Raw genomic sequence first — 16791 nt, forward strand, 5'->3', positions numbered from 1 at the left:
GGGCAATCAACAACAATTACAATAGTGATTAATGAATCTTTAAAAAAGACAAAAAGGGTCAAAAAATGAAAGCAGGCAAATACAAACCAAAAAAGGTGACAGAAACTAGTCCAACTCCATCAATAATTCTCATATATGTGAATGGTTTAAACTCATATAAAAAGCAAGCTCAGACTGAATTTTAAAACAGTAATCTAGCTTTATGATAGTTAAGAGGTATGTATGCCTAACAAGGTCAGAGAAGACTGAAAAATGCATGAAGCACAGATATATGAGGCAAATACTAACTAAATAGCTATATTAATATCAGACAAAACTGAGTTGAAGATAAAAGCATCATTTAGTACATAAAGGATTATAGATACAGATAAAAGGTTCAATTCATCAGGAAGATGTACCTTCCTGATTCAATTCATCAGGATAATTTTAAGTATATATGCACCTAGTTTAATAGCCACAAAGTAAATGAAACAAAATCTACCAGAAGTACAGAGAAATTAAGACAAATTTGTCATCCTGACAGGCAATTTCAAAACCCTCTCAATCACTGATAAGTAGACCGAAAACTCAGCAAGGTCAAGATCTAAACAATATTAACTGTAGAGCTTTGTCTACTAAATGCAAAATTCTCAATTCAACAATTAGAGTCCACTTTCTTCCAAAATGCACATGAAAGATGTACAAAACTGACTACCTTAAGTCTTAACTATTCTCATAAGAATATGTATTATACAGATCACATTATCGGACCACAATGCAACTAAGTCCATAGTATATAATTAAAAAGATTAACAGACAAAACCCAAAACTTCCATATACTATGAATTAAAAACACTTTTAAATAACTTATAGGTCAAAGAAGAAGATCATAATGGGAATTAAAGATAATTAGAATGATAATGAAAAATGTACATATCAAAATTTGTGACATGCAGCAAAAATGGCATGTCAAGAGAAATTCATAGCTTAAATGCTTACATTTGCAAAATAAAAAGGACAGGCTAAGATAAATTAGTAAGAAAAAATATAGATGGGTATATTAAAAATAAGAGCACAAATCAATGAAACAGGAAACACACCAAAAGAGAATCAATAAAGCCAGAATTGTTGTCATGATAAATCTTTTGAGAAGACTGACAAAACACACTTCTAATGACAGATTAACCCAAGACAAAAAGAGAAAAAGCAAAATATTGTGAGGTGGCTAGCCCAGTAAAAATACAGAGGTCAGAAAGATGAGAGAACACTATCAACAACTCATGCCATCACATGTGCATAGATTTTTAAAAACCCGTCACAGGGCTTCCCTGGTGGCGCAGTGGTTAAGAATCCGCCTGCCAATGCAGGGGACACGGGTTCGAGCCCTGGGCAGGGAAGATCCCACATGCCGCGGAGCAACTAAGCCCGTGTGCCATAACTGCTAAGCCTGTGCTCTAGAGCCCACGAGCCACAACTACTGAGCCCGCGCACCACAACTACTGAAGCCCGCACGCCTAGAGCCTGTGCTCTGCACCAGGAGAAGCCACCACAATGAGCCGGCGCACTGCAACGAAGAGTAGTCCCCGCTCGCCACAACTAGAGAAAGCCCGTGCGTAGCAACGAAGACCCAATGCAGCCATAAATAAATAAATAAATAAATAAATTTATTAAAAAAAAAAAAAAACCTGTCACAGACAAAGCTACAAAACAGCGAGCAAGCACACTAATTAATGACTTCGCAGTGTGTCACTTCACGCTTGCAAACAAATGGTACCGGGAAGAGTATTAACAGCCCTCATCAGTAGACATACTTGATAGCTTTTCAGTTTTTTAACCTTTTACTTTAAAACAAAACGATGATACAGAAAGCCACACAAAAGTAAGGGTTTAACGAGTTCTTATAAGGCGAAACACCCTTATAACCACCATTCAGATCAAGAAAACAGACTATGTAAGCCACCCCACAAGCCTCCCTTCATGTACTCCAATATAATCAGTCCTATTCAAAAGTAACCACCATACACCTTTTATAGTAACATCTACAGTTTGTGGTTTTATCACACAAGTGTACGTACCTAGACACTATAGATTAATCTTGCCCCTTTTGTCTTTTAAGTCTTTTAATCTAGAATTCTCAGGCTGTTTGACCTATACAGTGCCCCAGAGAGGGTACTTTCCCTGTTGCACACTCATGGTGCAGCAATTAACATATTCCTCTGGCCTCTGTACTTCTTGCAAGCTGACTGCTGCATCAGAGGCTTGATCACTCAGGTTCAAATCCTCTGGCAAGACCAAGGGAGTGTTTTACTCTTTCATTGGAAGGCACAAAATGGCTGATTTTCACTTTAAAAACCATTTTAGTAGCCATTAATTATCAGTGCCTGGATTCATTAATTCACTGTTAGTTGGGAAAAACCACTGAATTTAATTCTATCATTATAATTCAGAATAATTTTAAAAGATGCTTCCTTCATCTACTATATCACAAGGGGTAGCAAACATTTTCTATTTTAAATTCTGTGGGCTTTATGGTCTGTTGCCAACTATTCAACCCTGTGGTTGTAGTATAAAAGCAGCCATAGACAATACATAAATAAATGGGCATAGTTTGCTTCCAATAAAACTTCACTTACAAAAACAAGTACTGGGCTTCCCTGGTGGCGCAGTGGTTGAGAATCTGCCTGCCAATGCAGGGGACACGGGTTCGAGCCCTGGTCTGGGAGGATCTCACATGCCGCGGAGCAACTGGGCCCGTGAGCCACAACTACTGAGCCTGCGCGTCTGGAGCTTGTGCTCCACAACAAGAGAGCCCGCGATAGTGAGAGGCCCACACACCGCGATGAAGAGTGGGTCTCACTCGCCATGACTAGAGAAAGCCCTCGCACAGAAACGAAGACCCAACACAGCCAAAAATAAATATAAATAAATAAATAAAAATTAAAAAAAAAAAAAAAAAAAAACAAGTACTAACTCCTATACTACTTTGATACCCAGTGTTACCATCCTTAAAGGAAAGACAGCATAAATGCTCAATTATTTTATTTCTCTGGTCTTCAAGACAATGAATTAGTATCTATTATCCTCCGAAAGGACCAATTAAGGGTTTACTAAAAAATGCCATCATGAAATCACAGATTCAAAACTGTCTGACAGACTTCAATTCACTGCAAATCCTTACTAAAGCTCCAATCCCAGTTTCCAACTACTCTTCACAAATTGGCCCAATTAGTGCCTACTGGCTACTTTAACGGTTTTCCCATTTTCAGGTCCATGATTTACTGGAACTGCACATAATGCTGACGGACCAAATTGCACACCATAGTCAAAGACTTCTTTTAAAAAAGAGAGAAGAGACAAATATAGGATGGAATCGTTAAGGCTTCACAAAACAAGTAAATCTGAGATGAACCTGGAACAATTTAAAGGACACAGCTGAGGAGGAATGAAAAAATGTATTCCAGCATTGTAAAAGTATTAAGTCATGATGAGCATAGTTTTGGTGGGGTTTTTTAATCAGATCTCAGTAGAAGAGGAAAAGAACTAGACTCTTTCCTGATGGGAACAGAAGAAACAGGTTGGAGAGCAGTAGAGAAGGGCTGGGCAGGCCCAGGGACCAGAAGCTGCCTAAAGGCCAAGCTGATGACATCAGCCCTGGATAATGCATAGTAGGGAGAGAAGCTATAAATGCTCTCACAGAGGAGTCACATGATCAGAGTCACACTTTAGACAGGAGAGTCTGTGCAAGAGTTGGGGGTGGGAGGTTGAGAGAAAGGAAGCAGAAAGATCAGCTGGAAGTATGTCAGGCACAAGGGGATAAAGCAGTATCACTGGGACAATAAGGCAGTTCTGGCAGGTCAGAGACAGGATGCTCAGAGAGGGGAGATTTAAATATTTCAAGTTCAACAGAAGAGGGGTAGGATTAACAAAAAGAAGAAAAGGAAGAATGTAGGTATCTATGTATCTTTAAGTAGAAGCTTTCTAAAGACTGACAATTATTAATGCTAGGTGACTGGGTTCATGGGAATTCATTGCACTATTCTCTCCACTTCTGAGAACACTAAAAATTTCCCTAATGATAAGATTTTTTAAATTCTAAAAAGTGTAGGTATAGACTTTCCTCATGGTCCCTTATTCTATTTGGGGGCCTATTAAACCCTTTTCTCATAGTATAACCAACATTTCATAAATACCCACTGGAAAATATTTAATGCCTCGTGAAAAAAGTGTAATAGGCAATGAAATATCATTTAAATTATTACCTTGACTTTTGTCTATATTATCTCCTTTTGTTTCCTCTTCTTTAATGGGGGAACTTATTCTGGGGGCCCTGCTTTGCCCCTGGACCATTTCTGCTAGCAATTCTTCTTGAGAAGTTCGAGTTCTGGGGGCAACTGGAAGTGTCTGTTTCTGTGAGACTTTTATATAAAAAGCAAAAAAGATGGAAATCCAAATGAAGTAGTATTTCAAAACTCAACAGTGAATATCATATTAAATATAAATGCCTCCTTGAGTTTAGAATACATGAGGAGTTAGAAACAGTTCATAGACACCTCATTTTTCCTTATAATATTCTATGACTTAGTTACCCATACTTATGTAAACAACATTTATACATTTTAAACTACATGCCATAAATACACTGCAGCACACATGTATTCATTTTTAACCAAATGCAGTCAGGGTTCTGCTTCATGGTTCTATAACAATTTCAAACTGTCATCTAGATAACCTAGGTGAAGAAAGAATTTCAATGCTCTCTCTCAAAAAACTTGGAATTATGAAAACTCTCCAATTACAAAAGCAGGAAATTAAGGTCACAGTGAGAAGTCTAAATTTCTCATCATTGTAAACACTCAATATTGCTGACAGACCAAAAAAGAGAATGTAAACAGATGAGTTGTTATGTCAAGTGTTGGCCTTTGCCTGATAATCCTTACCCTATAAGCCAAAAGCTGTTTATGTTCAGGGTTAAATTAGGGATGAGGAGAAGCAAGTGGACAGATGACTATCAGGCTCAAAGTTGCTAGCTTACAGTTTATTTCACTTTAGAAAGGGGTCACATAAAGAGATGCAAAGGAGAATAGAAAAGCAGAACAATGCGAAAAGAACAGTCATCAAATCCATAGCAAAAATAAAATTTAAAAATTTACAGTGGGTAATCATCACAGCTTATTAACAGAAAATTTTACGTATTGGCTATAGCATGTGGGGCACAGAGTAATGGGTTCTACCGAGAGGAAAGAAACCAAGCTTTTCATATACTAGACAAATTTTTCTAATTTCAGCCTCTTAATATTTTCCAATTTTGCTCCCTTTTAAATAACATAAATTCATATCTAATGTTGACTCTAATGCTATAAATATGAAAGTCTCACATTTATCAAAACTCCCTTTAAGATTTCCGTTATATATTTCACATACATTAGAAAGAGGGAGTAAAAGGCATTACAGTTGCTCAAAGAACTAAGTTCCACTGACAGTCGGGAAAGCTTCTCAAACTGGTCAAATCTCCTTTTAATCATTCTCTGAACCTCACCTTGGTCCTGACATCTGGCAGGCATCTTTATTTTATCACAACTTGAGGAGCAATCATCTATAGCTTACTCAAGACTTACAGAAATCTCTTACTTAATGTCAACATAATACATTTAAATTACCTGCAGAGTAGTTAGTTGTTTTTGTTACGGATTCTTGAGCTTCAGATATAGCCTTCAAAATTAGATTCTTGTTAGCTTGTTTGGAAGGTGGAAGTGAAGGTCTAAAAAAGTTAAGAAAGGTATTCTGATTAAATTTTAGATTTGAGTTCTTTACATGCTAGCCATCCATTATACCTTTACTACAGCCTTCTCTTAGGTTTGGAACAGACTAGCTGTAGTTTTTAGGAAATGCCAACTGGGTGAGAACCTTATAACTTTTTAAAATAATGAATTTGGATCAACCTTCCTCCCACCCATATTAGTTTTTAATATTCTTTGCAATCTTCTCCAATTTTAGGCAACTTTTCTTTCATTAATGTGTTTCTCAAAAACCAATGGAAAAGTCTTACATGGTATTAAATTTATATTTTCATGATACCCTCGTCAAGGAACCCAGAAGACAACACCAGGCGATGAAAGATTAATGTACAGACATGTTCAGGTACCTCCGTTCAGGTTTCGCTGGCACTGACACACTGCTGGAGATGCTTCCTGTACGGGACCCACAATCATCATCTTCCTCCTCCTCTTCTCCATCATGACTGAATTTTTTTACTTTAACAACTGAACTTACCACAGGCAACTTTCTCTTCCGAAAGTTTTCTTCCTGCAATCAGATAAATTTCCACTTACCTAGTCTCAGAAAATAAAATTCTACTACAGAATACTTTCTTCTTTTCAAGAAAAAGCCAAGCACATTAAGAATTCATGGGCTATTTCCCTGGTTTCTTATAAAAATACAAGTAATATCTCCAATAGCCAACCTTTAGCTAAAACAAAAACCAGTGCTTTACATTCATTTATAAACAGCAGCATGTAGCACTGTTGAGGAAACCGATAAAATGGAGTTACTCAATTGTTTACTAGCAGTTGCTGTGAAGGATCTAATATTGACCTAAAATCCTCGCGAAAGTATAAGGTAAGGTTAAAGCTATCTCAAATGTTAGCACCCGGGAAAGTAAACAAGGTGTAAAGTATCTGTAGAGGATACTGTGGAGAGGAAAATCTGACTGATGTATTATGTTGAGCAGCACAGAAATCAGTTTAAAACAAACTTGCAGTATGTGTTTAGTTATTCCATGTACAATTTAGTATTAAGAACTGACAATTTTCAGCCTCATGAGTCAGAATTTAAAAGTATATACAAACCTCAATGCTCATCTTTTCTGAGCTGTTTCTGAAGAAGGGACTATAAGTCTCTTCTAAGCTGTTAAGCACTTCTGGTTCACACAAACGTCCTGTTTCATATATCCGGCTAGTCTGAATATCAAGTTGCTTGGCAGCATGAATACTGTTTTGCTGCTGTTGAAACTGCAACCTGTTTAAATGACCACCACTGTCTGCATTTCGACTTGCAGGTGGTCGATAAATTTCAATAGAAGGGTGAGAAGAACCATACGTAAGTGTCACTGTAGGTTTTTTCTGAGATAAGGGATTCTCCTGCACAAAATTGAGGTCTTCATCGATGAGATCATCTGGTTCTGGCTTAATATCAATCACATCTTCAGAGGGTGCTGGCTCCCTCAAAGGTTTCACTGTTGACATTAGTCGGGTTGCAGCTCCATCATCGTAAGGCTGTCTGTTAAAAAATGAAAACAAAACCAAAAAGGGTGTGTTACCAATTTAGAGCAGTATCTTCAACTCTTCAAAGGATATTTAGATACATCTTAATGAAAAAGTATGGATAATCCCTTTGTGTAGTCCATTAAAAACTACTTTGAAATTGCATTTTTTTTTAACTTTGATTTACATTTTATATAAAAGGTAATCATACTTTGGTCTTATCCTTCATTATTTTATTCCAAAAAACTGCTCATGACCACCTCATTTCCAAAAATTTCTGAAAACAGCAATTTAAAGACATATTAACTAATGTAAATGTCAAATACACACACCCACCTGCCCACAGGTCTACACAAGACTCTTACCTGACATTAGTGGCTTTCTGCTCCTGTGAACTTGTAGAAACCTTAGATTCTCTTTTTTCAAGTCTAGTGCTAGAAACTGCAAGAGGTGGCACTGCAGCTTCATGCCTTCGCTCATCTCGACTGAAACTGCTCTTGTTTGAAGGTACATTACTATCAAAGATGTTGGTATCGGAAGACTTTAGACTAGAGGGGTCTAGAAAGAAAAACACATGGTCTCTTGAAGCTATTTTTATTACTCTGAACCTTCCCCTTCTTCACCACCAATTTTAAAGCAATAAATACGTGTTCTCCCACAACATTTTTAATGGATGAATATTATTCCATACATAGTGATATAATAATATACCTAATTTACTATTACTGGACTTTTAATTTTAAATTATAAAACACTGAAATATCCTTGAAGCTAAATCATTGCACACATCCACAATTATTTCCTTAGAATAAATTGCATACTTTCCCTTCCCTTGTTCAAATCATCTTCGAATTATATTAAGTTTATTGCTTTTAAATTCATAAATATGTGGGCGTCCTTAAAAACTTCAAATGAACTACCATTTTCAAATTTATGGGTTTTTTCCCCAAAGCAGTATAAATGACTTCAGAAAAATGATCACATGCTATAGCAAATTCCAAAAAAACCCAGACATCATCTTTATGAACCTTACCAGTTGTTACAGAACGAAGTTTATCTAATACACCATGAAGCCTAAAAGAAAAAACAAACCAAAAAAGTTAAAGCTTCTGTTAATCAAGAAACATTGGATTCCAACTGTCACTCTAAATTTGATGACATTTTAGATCTAGTCTTCAGATAAACACTGATAGATGGTACTGAATGGAATTTAATGGATAAATAGTATTAAAATTAAGTTTTACATTTTTTTAAAAAAGGCTGTACATGAATATTGTAGAATAATCAAAAATCTTATTTTTTCATCACTATTTTCAACATCTAGCATCTGTAAAAATAAGGGCAAGGATTATCATCTGACCACACAGCGCTGATCCACAAAGAATATCATTCTGTTTCAAAAGAACTAAAGATTCAAGGTAGATAAAAGGAGATAAAATACCATAAACGTAATGTAACATTATTAAAATTGTTTTAAGCACAGTTTAAATTTATTTTTTATCTGCATAGATGGTTTCTGGAAGAACTTAATCCTGAGAGGTGAAAAAACTTTAAAAATAATCTCAAAATATACTATATCACTTCACTATAACTACTGTTTTCAAAACTAATGCTGTAAACAAGCCACAATCTTAATTATAATATAACCTATTTTAGTAGTTATGTACAAGGCAAAATTGTCTTACAATCCTTCCAGGAGGCCAGGCATCCTAAAAACACCAGAAATATCTCATTACAATAATGTTTCACCCAGAACCCAGGCACATGCCACTACCCCCTGGGACACAGTTATTGCAGGGCTCCAAAGAATCAGAAGAGTCTGTCTGTGGCGGGTGTAAATGAGCACTTAAGAAAGCAAAGTGTCAAAACAGAGACACCATCACTTTCATCAGTAAAGAATTAAATTTATGGTAAGATGAAAGAGTTGAATTAATGTGATTTTAAATTCAAATTCAGTTGGCAGTCTGCTTATGTAAGAAATTTGTCTGAAGCACTCCCTCAAGTTATCTGAGAAAGGATCTACTAGGTCAATGTCCCATATTACGTTACTGGGACTCAAAGTGATCCAAATGTTGAACCAAAAGTCTAGTCATAAAAAATGTACGTGAAACAAAACAAGTACCTGGACTGCTGAAGGATTAAAAAAAAAAAAAAAAAAGGCAGTACTCTTGATAATGGTAATTTCCCCAGTCAAAAGCACCATGATCTCTCTTCTTTTGGTAAACTCTGGGGACAAACCATAATAAGTGGGTTAGGTCACCCACACTGCTGTAGGAGTGTATGTACCAAAACATTTAAGGGACAACCACTGCACTCAATGTTCTTCAAAAATGTGTAATATAAACCCAGAGAATTCTGTGTGGAATTTCAAGAAAGCTTCACCAGAGTTATAAAGGATACAGTTGCCCACTGGGGCCAAAATGCCTTTAAGACAAACTTTGGTTTAAAGGCAAGTTAACCAGTTTCATATCCCTCCTTATTGCCTATCTGGTCTCCCAGTCTCTCGCCATTCAAATTAAGCAGGCCACTCTGCTCATGTAACTTTTGCTCCATCTGTCAACTTGTGCTGCAACTGGTGGCTCCCAGTGAGGACCTTTACATGATCCTTCCGGCTCTATTCTCAGCCACATCATTACCCTCCCCCAGCTCTCACTCTACCTCAAACCTGGTACCAGAACCTGGCCTGCCTTCATAAATTAAATCTCATGCTTTTAGTCAGTATTCTCAACCAAAGGAATATGTGGTTTGAAAAAGGACACTGAAAATTAAAATACTGATTTATATTTGAACACAAAGTTGCCTATTTCAAAATTCCAAACTTCAAAAAGCTCCGAACTAAAAAAATGATTTGAAATTTTGTCAAAAAAACTTGCCTCTTAAGTTAGCTGACTGAAGAGAGCAATTCAGGAAGTCAACCCAGTCCAAAAAACATCTATAACTGGTTTTGGTGGAGGGAAAGGAATGATAACATGCTGAAGTTTACAAAAGAAACGTATTAACTACAGTCAACACATACTAAGGACTTGTTATGGGCCAGGCACAGCTGTGAGCACATTACATGTATTAGCTTATTTAACTTTCACAACCACCCTATAAAGGTGATTTACGATACCCATTTTGCAGATGGAGAAACCAAGGAAAGAGGTAGATCCAGGATTCAACCTTGGCAGTCTGGCTCCACAGGCTGTGCTCTCAACGCTCACAACCTGCCTCACAACACTGAATCTGACTCCCCTGTCAAGAACCTCTTTTCAGACAGAACACCTACTCTTGACTTGAGCCAAACTTTGGTCTGAGGGGTAAATATTCAGAAACATACCATACGGTGAATCGAATTGTGTTGTTCCCTAGAAACAGGGACAGGTCCTCTGTCATTTGGTCCTGACTTTTCTTGTTGGCCACCATCACCATAATGTAATCAGGAAGTTCTTCATCTATTTAAAAGGAAAAGTATATAAAAACTTTTTATGCTTTCCTTAATAGTTTCTTCTACTTGAAGCTGATGTGCTTGAAAATATAGATGTAGCTCTAAGAATGTCAGCTCTAGTGGAATTATGCTGGACAAAAAGTATAGCTTTCTTTCTCTTTATTCCATAAGTATTTCAATTACTAGAAGAACAGGAACTAGGAATAACTAATAAATATTTACACAACTAGATATTCTGAATTACAGTATCAAACTTGAGAGTGCATTCATTTCCTTTAAGCTTTTTTAATAATGCTCATTAACTTCAGAAAAGCTTCCAGAAAGCATACTGGACATTTCTCAAGAATAATACTGAGTTTTGTTCAGTTTTGTGCATGTTTGTTTCAAAATGACACTCATTTCTCAAGGAACACCTTTATCCTTGGTAAAGGCAGATTTTAATTAGGGTAACAAACTTGCAGCAACATCAAATAAACTAAAACCACCCCAAAATTATACATCATTTAAAAAATTTAATCTTAAGATTAGTTAAATGATTTCTACTCAACTCATTGTTTCATTCTTATGCCCTCCTAACAGTGAATTATGAGGGTGAGGTCTAGGACCAAAAACAAACCAAAAAACCCCAAAACCACCACAATAAAAAGATAAGAAAGCAAAAGCTATTTATCAGGAACTTTGATCCCTACCAAAAAAAATTCCTTTAGATTCTTTAATACCTTAAATATTCACAACATTTCTATGTAGGCAGAAAGGTTCATTTCAGAACTACTATCAGACATTTGTTTCAAGAAGAAATATCAAAAATCCAGTTCCAGAAAAGCACAAATACACTAAAGCCCTATCTACAAATGGAAACAGAGAAATCAGAATACTTGCTAGAAGCATGCAATTCAATGTGAGGAGATAAAACAACAAGTAACTGGTCATTTGTTATTTTCTTTGTAAAGTATCAAAAGGCTCCCACTGCTTTCTGGCAACTTTAGTAAATAAGCCTCATAGCTTATTTACACAAAGTGTCCCTACCATAGGCTGCCGTTGGTAACCCAGGAAAGGAAAACAAAGTTGGGGTGCTTTGGCATTCTTGACAGTTTTTCTCCCTCATAATGTCAGTAATGAAAACAAATAGGCTGTGCTTTCTGACACTACATATTAGTTTGCATTTTATAAAACTTTATGTAAATGAGATCAGCAGTTGCTCTGGTACAGGGTGGGGACAAGGACAGACGGTAGGGAAGGATACAAAAGAGCCCCAGGAAAACCCAAAAGGAAACTTTTGGAAGTGATGGATATGTTCATTAGCTTGATTATGGTGTAGATATATCAAGACACAGCAAACTATAAACAGGTGGAGTTTAATGTATAACAATTATATTTCAACAAGGCTGTTAGAAATTCATAACATCGTTCTCTCAGTAGACACAAAATGAGAAATAAGAATCTAATGAAAACTTAACGTGTTCCTGGGACTTCCTTGGCAGTCCAGTGGTTAGGACTCGGCGCTTCAATCCCTGGTTGGGAACTAAGATCCCGCAAGCCTTGTGGCATGGCCAAAAAATAAATAAAATAAAGTGTTCATGATACATTCCTACAGAATTCTAATAGCATTCTCAAGTTCATCTGAAATCTATGTACTGAAAAACAGTAAAATGTTGACGGTTCCTGCAAGTTCATACTTCCTAAAATGTGAATTTAAGACTGCTCTGAATTATAACTGCCATCTCACTAAAGTACTCCATTTTAAACAAACACACAAATGAAACCGTATCAACTCTTAAACAGTTGCTCATCTCTGTATCCCACTCAATGCCTGGAAAATAGATATTCAAATATGTACTAAAGGATTGTTTCCATAAAAAGGTTTCCAGTACTCCAGCACAAAGAAAGGGATTAGAAAGTCACCCTTTCCAGAAGGACCATGATACATATACATTCAAATAATTAGGGAGCTAACTGTAAACAAATAATGTATATTTCATATAGTCTAATGGTGATCCCTGTTTACCCACTTAATCAACATTTATGAAAAAATCTGGTGCTCTGCTAGGCCACTGGGACACAACCAATATGAAGTCTCTGCCCTCAAGAAACTTGCAGTCAAGAAGCAGAGGCAAACAAGTTGAGAAGCTGTGCTAATATGTTAACAGCTGGGACAGGTGAGTTCAAGAGGAGCATACAGGAGTGACTATCCTTCTGTTGGCTCACCAAGTTTCTATTATGAAGCAACCATAATAGAAACATCAAGGACCCAGAAGACCTGAGTTCTTGGGTCTTAAATCCGCTGCTGACCAGCTGGATTTAGCCCTCCCAAGACTCCATTTCTTTATTTGTAAAAAAGTAAATTACCTACCATCCCCACTCCAGCATTGTGTTCAGGTACAAATAGAACTCTATGAAAATATTTTGAAAACTATAAAATACATGATATCTTTACTACAATTACACTTCACACTGGACTACGTCAAGCTTGTAACCAGGTTTTTAATATTAATAGGCTCAAAATTCTTCATTTGAGGTTTCTGATAAATGATAGGAATCATCAGATTGAATTTAGACCCAATTAATATGTGTTTATGTTTTCATGTGCTAGAATTAAGAAAGTTCTCACTGTAGGTTCTCTGTGGATTTCTTTTTGACCCAAAACAAGTTCTTGGCACAAAGCTGGCATCCATTAAATGTTGAATGAATAAAAGAATAAACAATCCTGGTTCAGCTTCATCTTTAACCTGTGAGCCTCAATTTTCTTACCTGTTAAAGTCTTACAACAATCCTGACAACAAATAATTAGTATGTGGCAAACTATCATCTGGTCTCAGGCCCCCTTTACACTATTGAAAATTACTGATGATCCCAAACAGCTTTTATTCATGTGCGTATATCTACTGATATTTACCATACTAGAAACTGCAACTCAGAATTTTTAGATTTCTTAATTCATTTAAAATTAATACACCTATCCCATAAACAATAAACATGTTTTATGTTGTTCTAAAAAAAGAATGTGAAGAAAATCTGGTCTCACACAGGTATGCAACTGGAAAAGGGGTATTTTAATATCCTTTTCAGATAATGTGGATATTCTTCTGTGATACTACACCAAAACTCAACGAGTGGTAGTTTCTTGAAGGTAAGCAGCAATACTGAAACTAAAAACTGTATCAATGACCTTTTTGTACTCTGTTACATGAAAATCCATTGATCCATCCTGCACTCTTAATGGATCTTTCTTATCCCTGTACAATTTAAAAACATTCATGCATTGGTCATTTGAAAAAATACTGGTTCACTGAGCTATACAAACCACTGGCATACGGATACATTTCATTATACAATATAGAAGAACCATTTGCTAATATCACCACGCTGTCAAATTTATGGAGGAAGACACAAATTTTCCAAAATTCTGATTTTCATTTGAAAGCTCAACTTTGTCACTGGCAACGAACTCTACCAGTTCTTTACCTTTGCTCACTTTCAAGAAAATGTCTGCCAAAAACCCAAATTATGTAACTAGCCCATTAGTCTTTCTTAGAAGTTAAAAATGATGTTCCAAAGGGTAAAAGGGGGGAGGGGGATGGACAAATTAGGAGTATGTGATTAACAGATACAAATTACCATAATAAAATAGATATGCAACAAGGACTTACTGTATAGCAAAAAGAACTGTATTCAATACTTTGCAATAGCTTATAACGGAAAATAATCTGAAAAAAGTATATATATATATATATATATATATATATATATATATATATATAAAACTGAATCACTTTGCTGTACACTTAAAACTAACACAATATTGTAAATCAACTAAACTTTCAAAAATAGTTCCAAAAAAAAACAAAAGAAAAAAAAAATTCCATGAAAAAGATGGCTAGGTCAGTTCTCAACTCAATCACACAAATTCTTTGCCTTAAGACAACCCATCACGCTTCAGTATGGCAGAAGTACTATATGAGTACTTCCTATTTCCTAACACCACATATTAAAAAGATGTAGTCAGGGCCAGGGTTTAAAAAAATATTTTACTTCATCACTTACATTCATAAATGAAACCGGCCTCTTTTTTTTTTTTTTCTTTGTAATTGCAAGTGGAAGGGTAGTGAAGAATACGATAATTTCTTGTAAAGTTTGGTGTGAGATACTGACTCAGGCTAAGGTACCATCAGTTTTACTCACCACTTTTGCACAGTCCCAATGTCAGCATGGTGAAAATGGCAAACACCCTGTCCGTATTAATATGAAAATAGTTTTGACTTCAGAGACCCTTGGGGTCTCCCACACCTGGAGAACCACTATCATAAGTGGTAGCTATTATTTTTATAGGAGGCACCAGCTTTGGAGCCAAACAGACGCAGGTCTCAATCCATAAAACCTTGCTCAAGCCAAGCACCCAAAGCCTGTTTCCCTGCTTGTACAACTGGGGATATTACCACTTACCTTCCAGTGCTCTCCTGGGGATTATCATGACCTAATGCATATACGACAATAATTAAGCACAGTGCCTGGCCCAGAGTAAACACTCAAATTATAATTTATAAAAGAATAAAAAAAAAAAAGACACATTACCGTCGGGAGGTAAGAAAAAAGGGGCAGGAAAAATAAAGAGATCTGAAAATAAAACTCACTGAACCACGAGAGGCAAATGCCAGACAGCATCATTCATATGCAAAATAATTCTGAAAAATGAAGATCAAGAGGAAAGGAAAGAAAATAGGAAAAACAATAAAAATCAGACAAATATTAAGGAAAATATGACAGAGCCTCAACAGAGGAAGCTAAACAATTTCAAAACACCCTATTAGAAGGGGATTTGGAAAAAATAACAAAGGTTGCATATAAAGCTTTCAATGGAAAGATAGTACGGAAAAGAAGTAACCAGGGAGTATCAGATTTGAAGGTAAAAGGACGTCTCTCCAAAGTCAAAGGCATCACAGGAAAAAATGCATTCCTAAAATTAAATTCGCTGCAAACTCTTAAAGTCTATTAGGCTAACAGCAGAAGACTTACCAACGTAAGCTCCTAGTTCTTGCAATTTCCCCTTAATGGCACTCTGAGGGAAGAAAAAGACCATCGTGCGCGTGAGAAAGGCGGCCCTGAGAAAACAGACCGACTGCAGCGCAGAGGCAACTTCGCGAGCGCGCACACCTCCTGCCGCCCCGGCGCCAGAGTGGGGGTGGGGAGACGCCTCGGGCCCCCCAGCCCCACCCCGGAACCCCTCCTCCGCGGCGCCCCCTGCGGCGCCCCCTGCAGCTGCCCGCGCGGCTCTCGCCAGGACCCCAACGCCTCCCTCCGATTCCCAGGGGTTCCTTCTTCAGCCGTGAGCCCGCCCTCGGAGGCCACGGCTGCGCCCAGGCCCGAGGCGGCCTGGCTGAGAAGGCGCTGCTCGCCGACCCCGCGGCCAGTCAAGAGCGCCGGCGACGAGCAGGCCGCGGCGTCCAGGCAGGGCCCCACACCCCCCGTTACTCCTGACAACCGCGCGCCCGCCCGCCCGCCGAGGCCCGGCTTCCCGCCCCCGCCCGACGCGGGCCTCACCCGGATCTTGCGGCTGATCTCGGTGCCGATCTCCATGGCTCCGGGGCCGGCGGTGGGCTCAGCACCGCGAGGGGTTCCGCTCACTGGGAGCCGGAGTCCAGCTCCCAGCCCGCAGCCTCACCGCCTCCGCCACCGCCGCTCCCGGCCGCGCGCTCTGCGTGACCCGCCCCCACCGGCTCGAGCCAAGTCGAGCGCGCCTGCGCCTAAGCCTGCGCCTGCGCCTGCGCGCACTGGGGCCCGGGGAGCCTGCACTCTGGCGACCTCTGGTGGCCGCGAGGAGAACCGCGGTAAAACCTTAGAATCAAAGTAAGCGTAGAGAGAGGACTCCTCTCTCCCCATATCTGCTAGTTCCTGAAGTGGTCTCATTAGTTATTAATTGCTGCATGACAAATGACCGCACACATTTACCATCTTGTGGTTTCCATGGGTCTGGAATCTGAACACAACTTAGCTGGATTCTCCGCTCAGGGTCTCAAAAGGCTGCAGTTGAGGTGTCAGGAGGGCTGTGTTCTCGTCTGGAGGCTTCACTGGGGAAGAAGCCACCTTGAAGCTCATTTAGGTTGTAAGCGGAATTCATCTCCGTGCAGCTTT

At 38.1% G+C, this 16791-nt stretch overlaps 1 protein-coding gene across 12 annotated transcripts in view; it reads right to left on the minus strand.

The window, feature by feature from the left end:
• Nucleotides 1-16391, minus strand: part of ZC3H14 (zinc finger CCCH-type containing 14) — a 38686-nt gene extending 22295 nt beyond the window's left edge. For 3 of the 12 annotated variants that reach the window (XM_082383664.1, XM_082383667.1, XM_082383662.1), the window contains exons 1-9: nt 16201-16390; nt 15676-15718; nt 10558-10672; nt 8272-8312; nt 7604-7796; nt 6825-7254; nt 6122-6282; nt 5637-5737; nt 4239-4394 (exon numbers count right to left, since the gene is read on the minus strand). In XM_082383664.1, coding sequence (XP_082239790.1) covers nt 4239-4394; nt 5637-5737; nt 6122-6282; nt 6825-7254; nt 7604-7796; nt 8272-8312; nt 10558-10672; nt 15676-15718; nt 16201-16236 — 1276 coding nt within the window. In that variant the 5' untranslated portion in view covers nt 16237-16390. Of the gene's footprint in view, nt 1-4238; nt 4395-5636; nt 5738-6121; nt 6283-6824; nt 7255-7603; nt 7797-8271; nt 8313-10557; nt 10673-15675; nt 15719-16200 lie in introns of those variants that run through there. The other 9 variants (XM_082383663.1, XM_082383672.1, XM_082383671.1 and 6 more) reach the window with 6 other exon arrangements.
• Between the last annotated feature and the right edge of the window lie 400 nt (nt 16392-16791).

Source organism: Balaenoptera borealis, assembly GCF_965194805.1.
Source record: "Balaenoptera borealis genome assembly, chromosome: 3".
In the NCBI taxonomy this organism is placed as follows: Eukaryota; Metazoa; Chordata; class Mammalia; order Artiodactyla; family Balaenopteridae; genus Balaenoptera; species Balaenoptera borealis.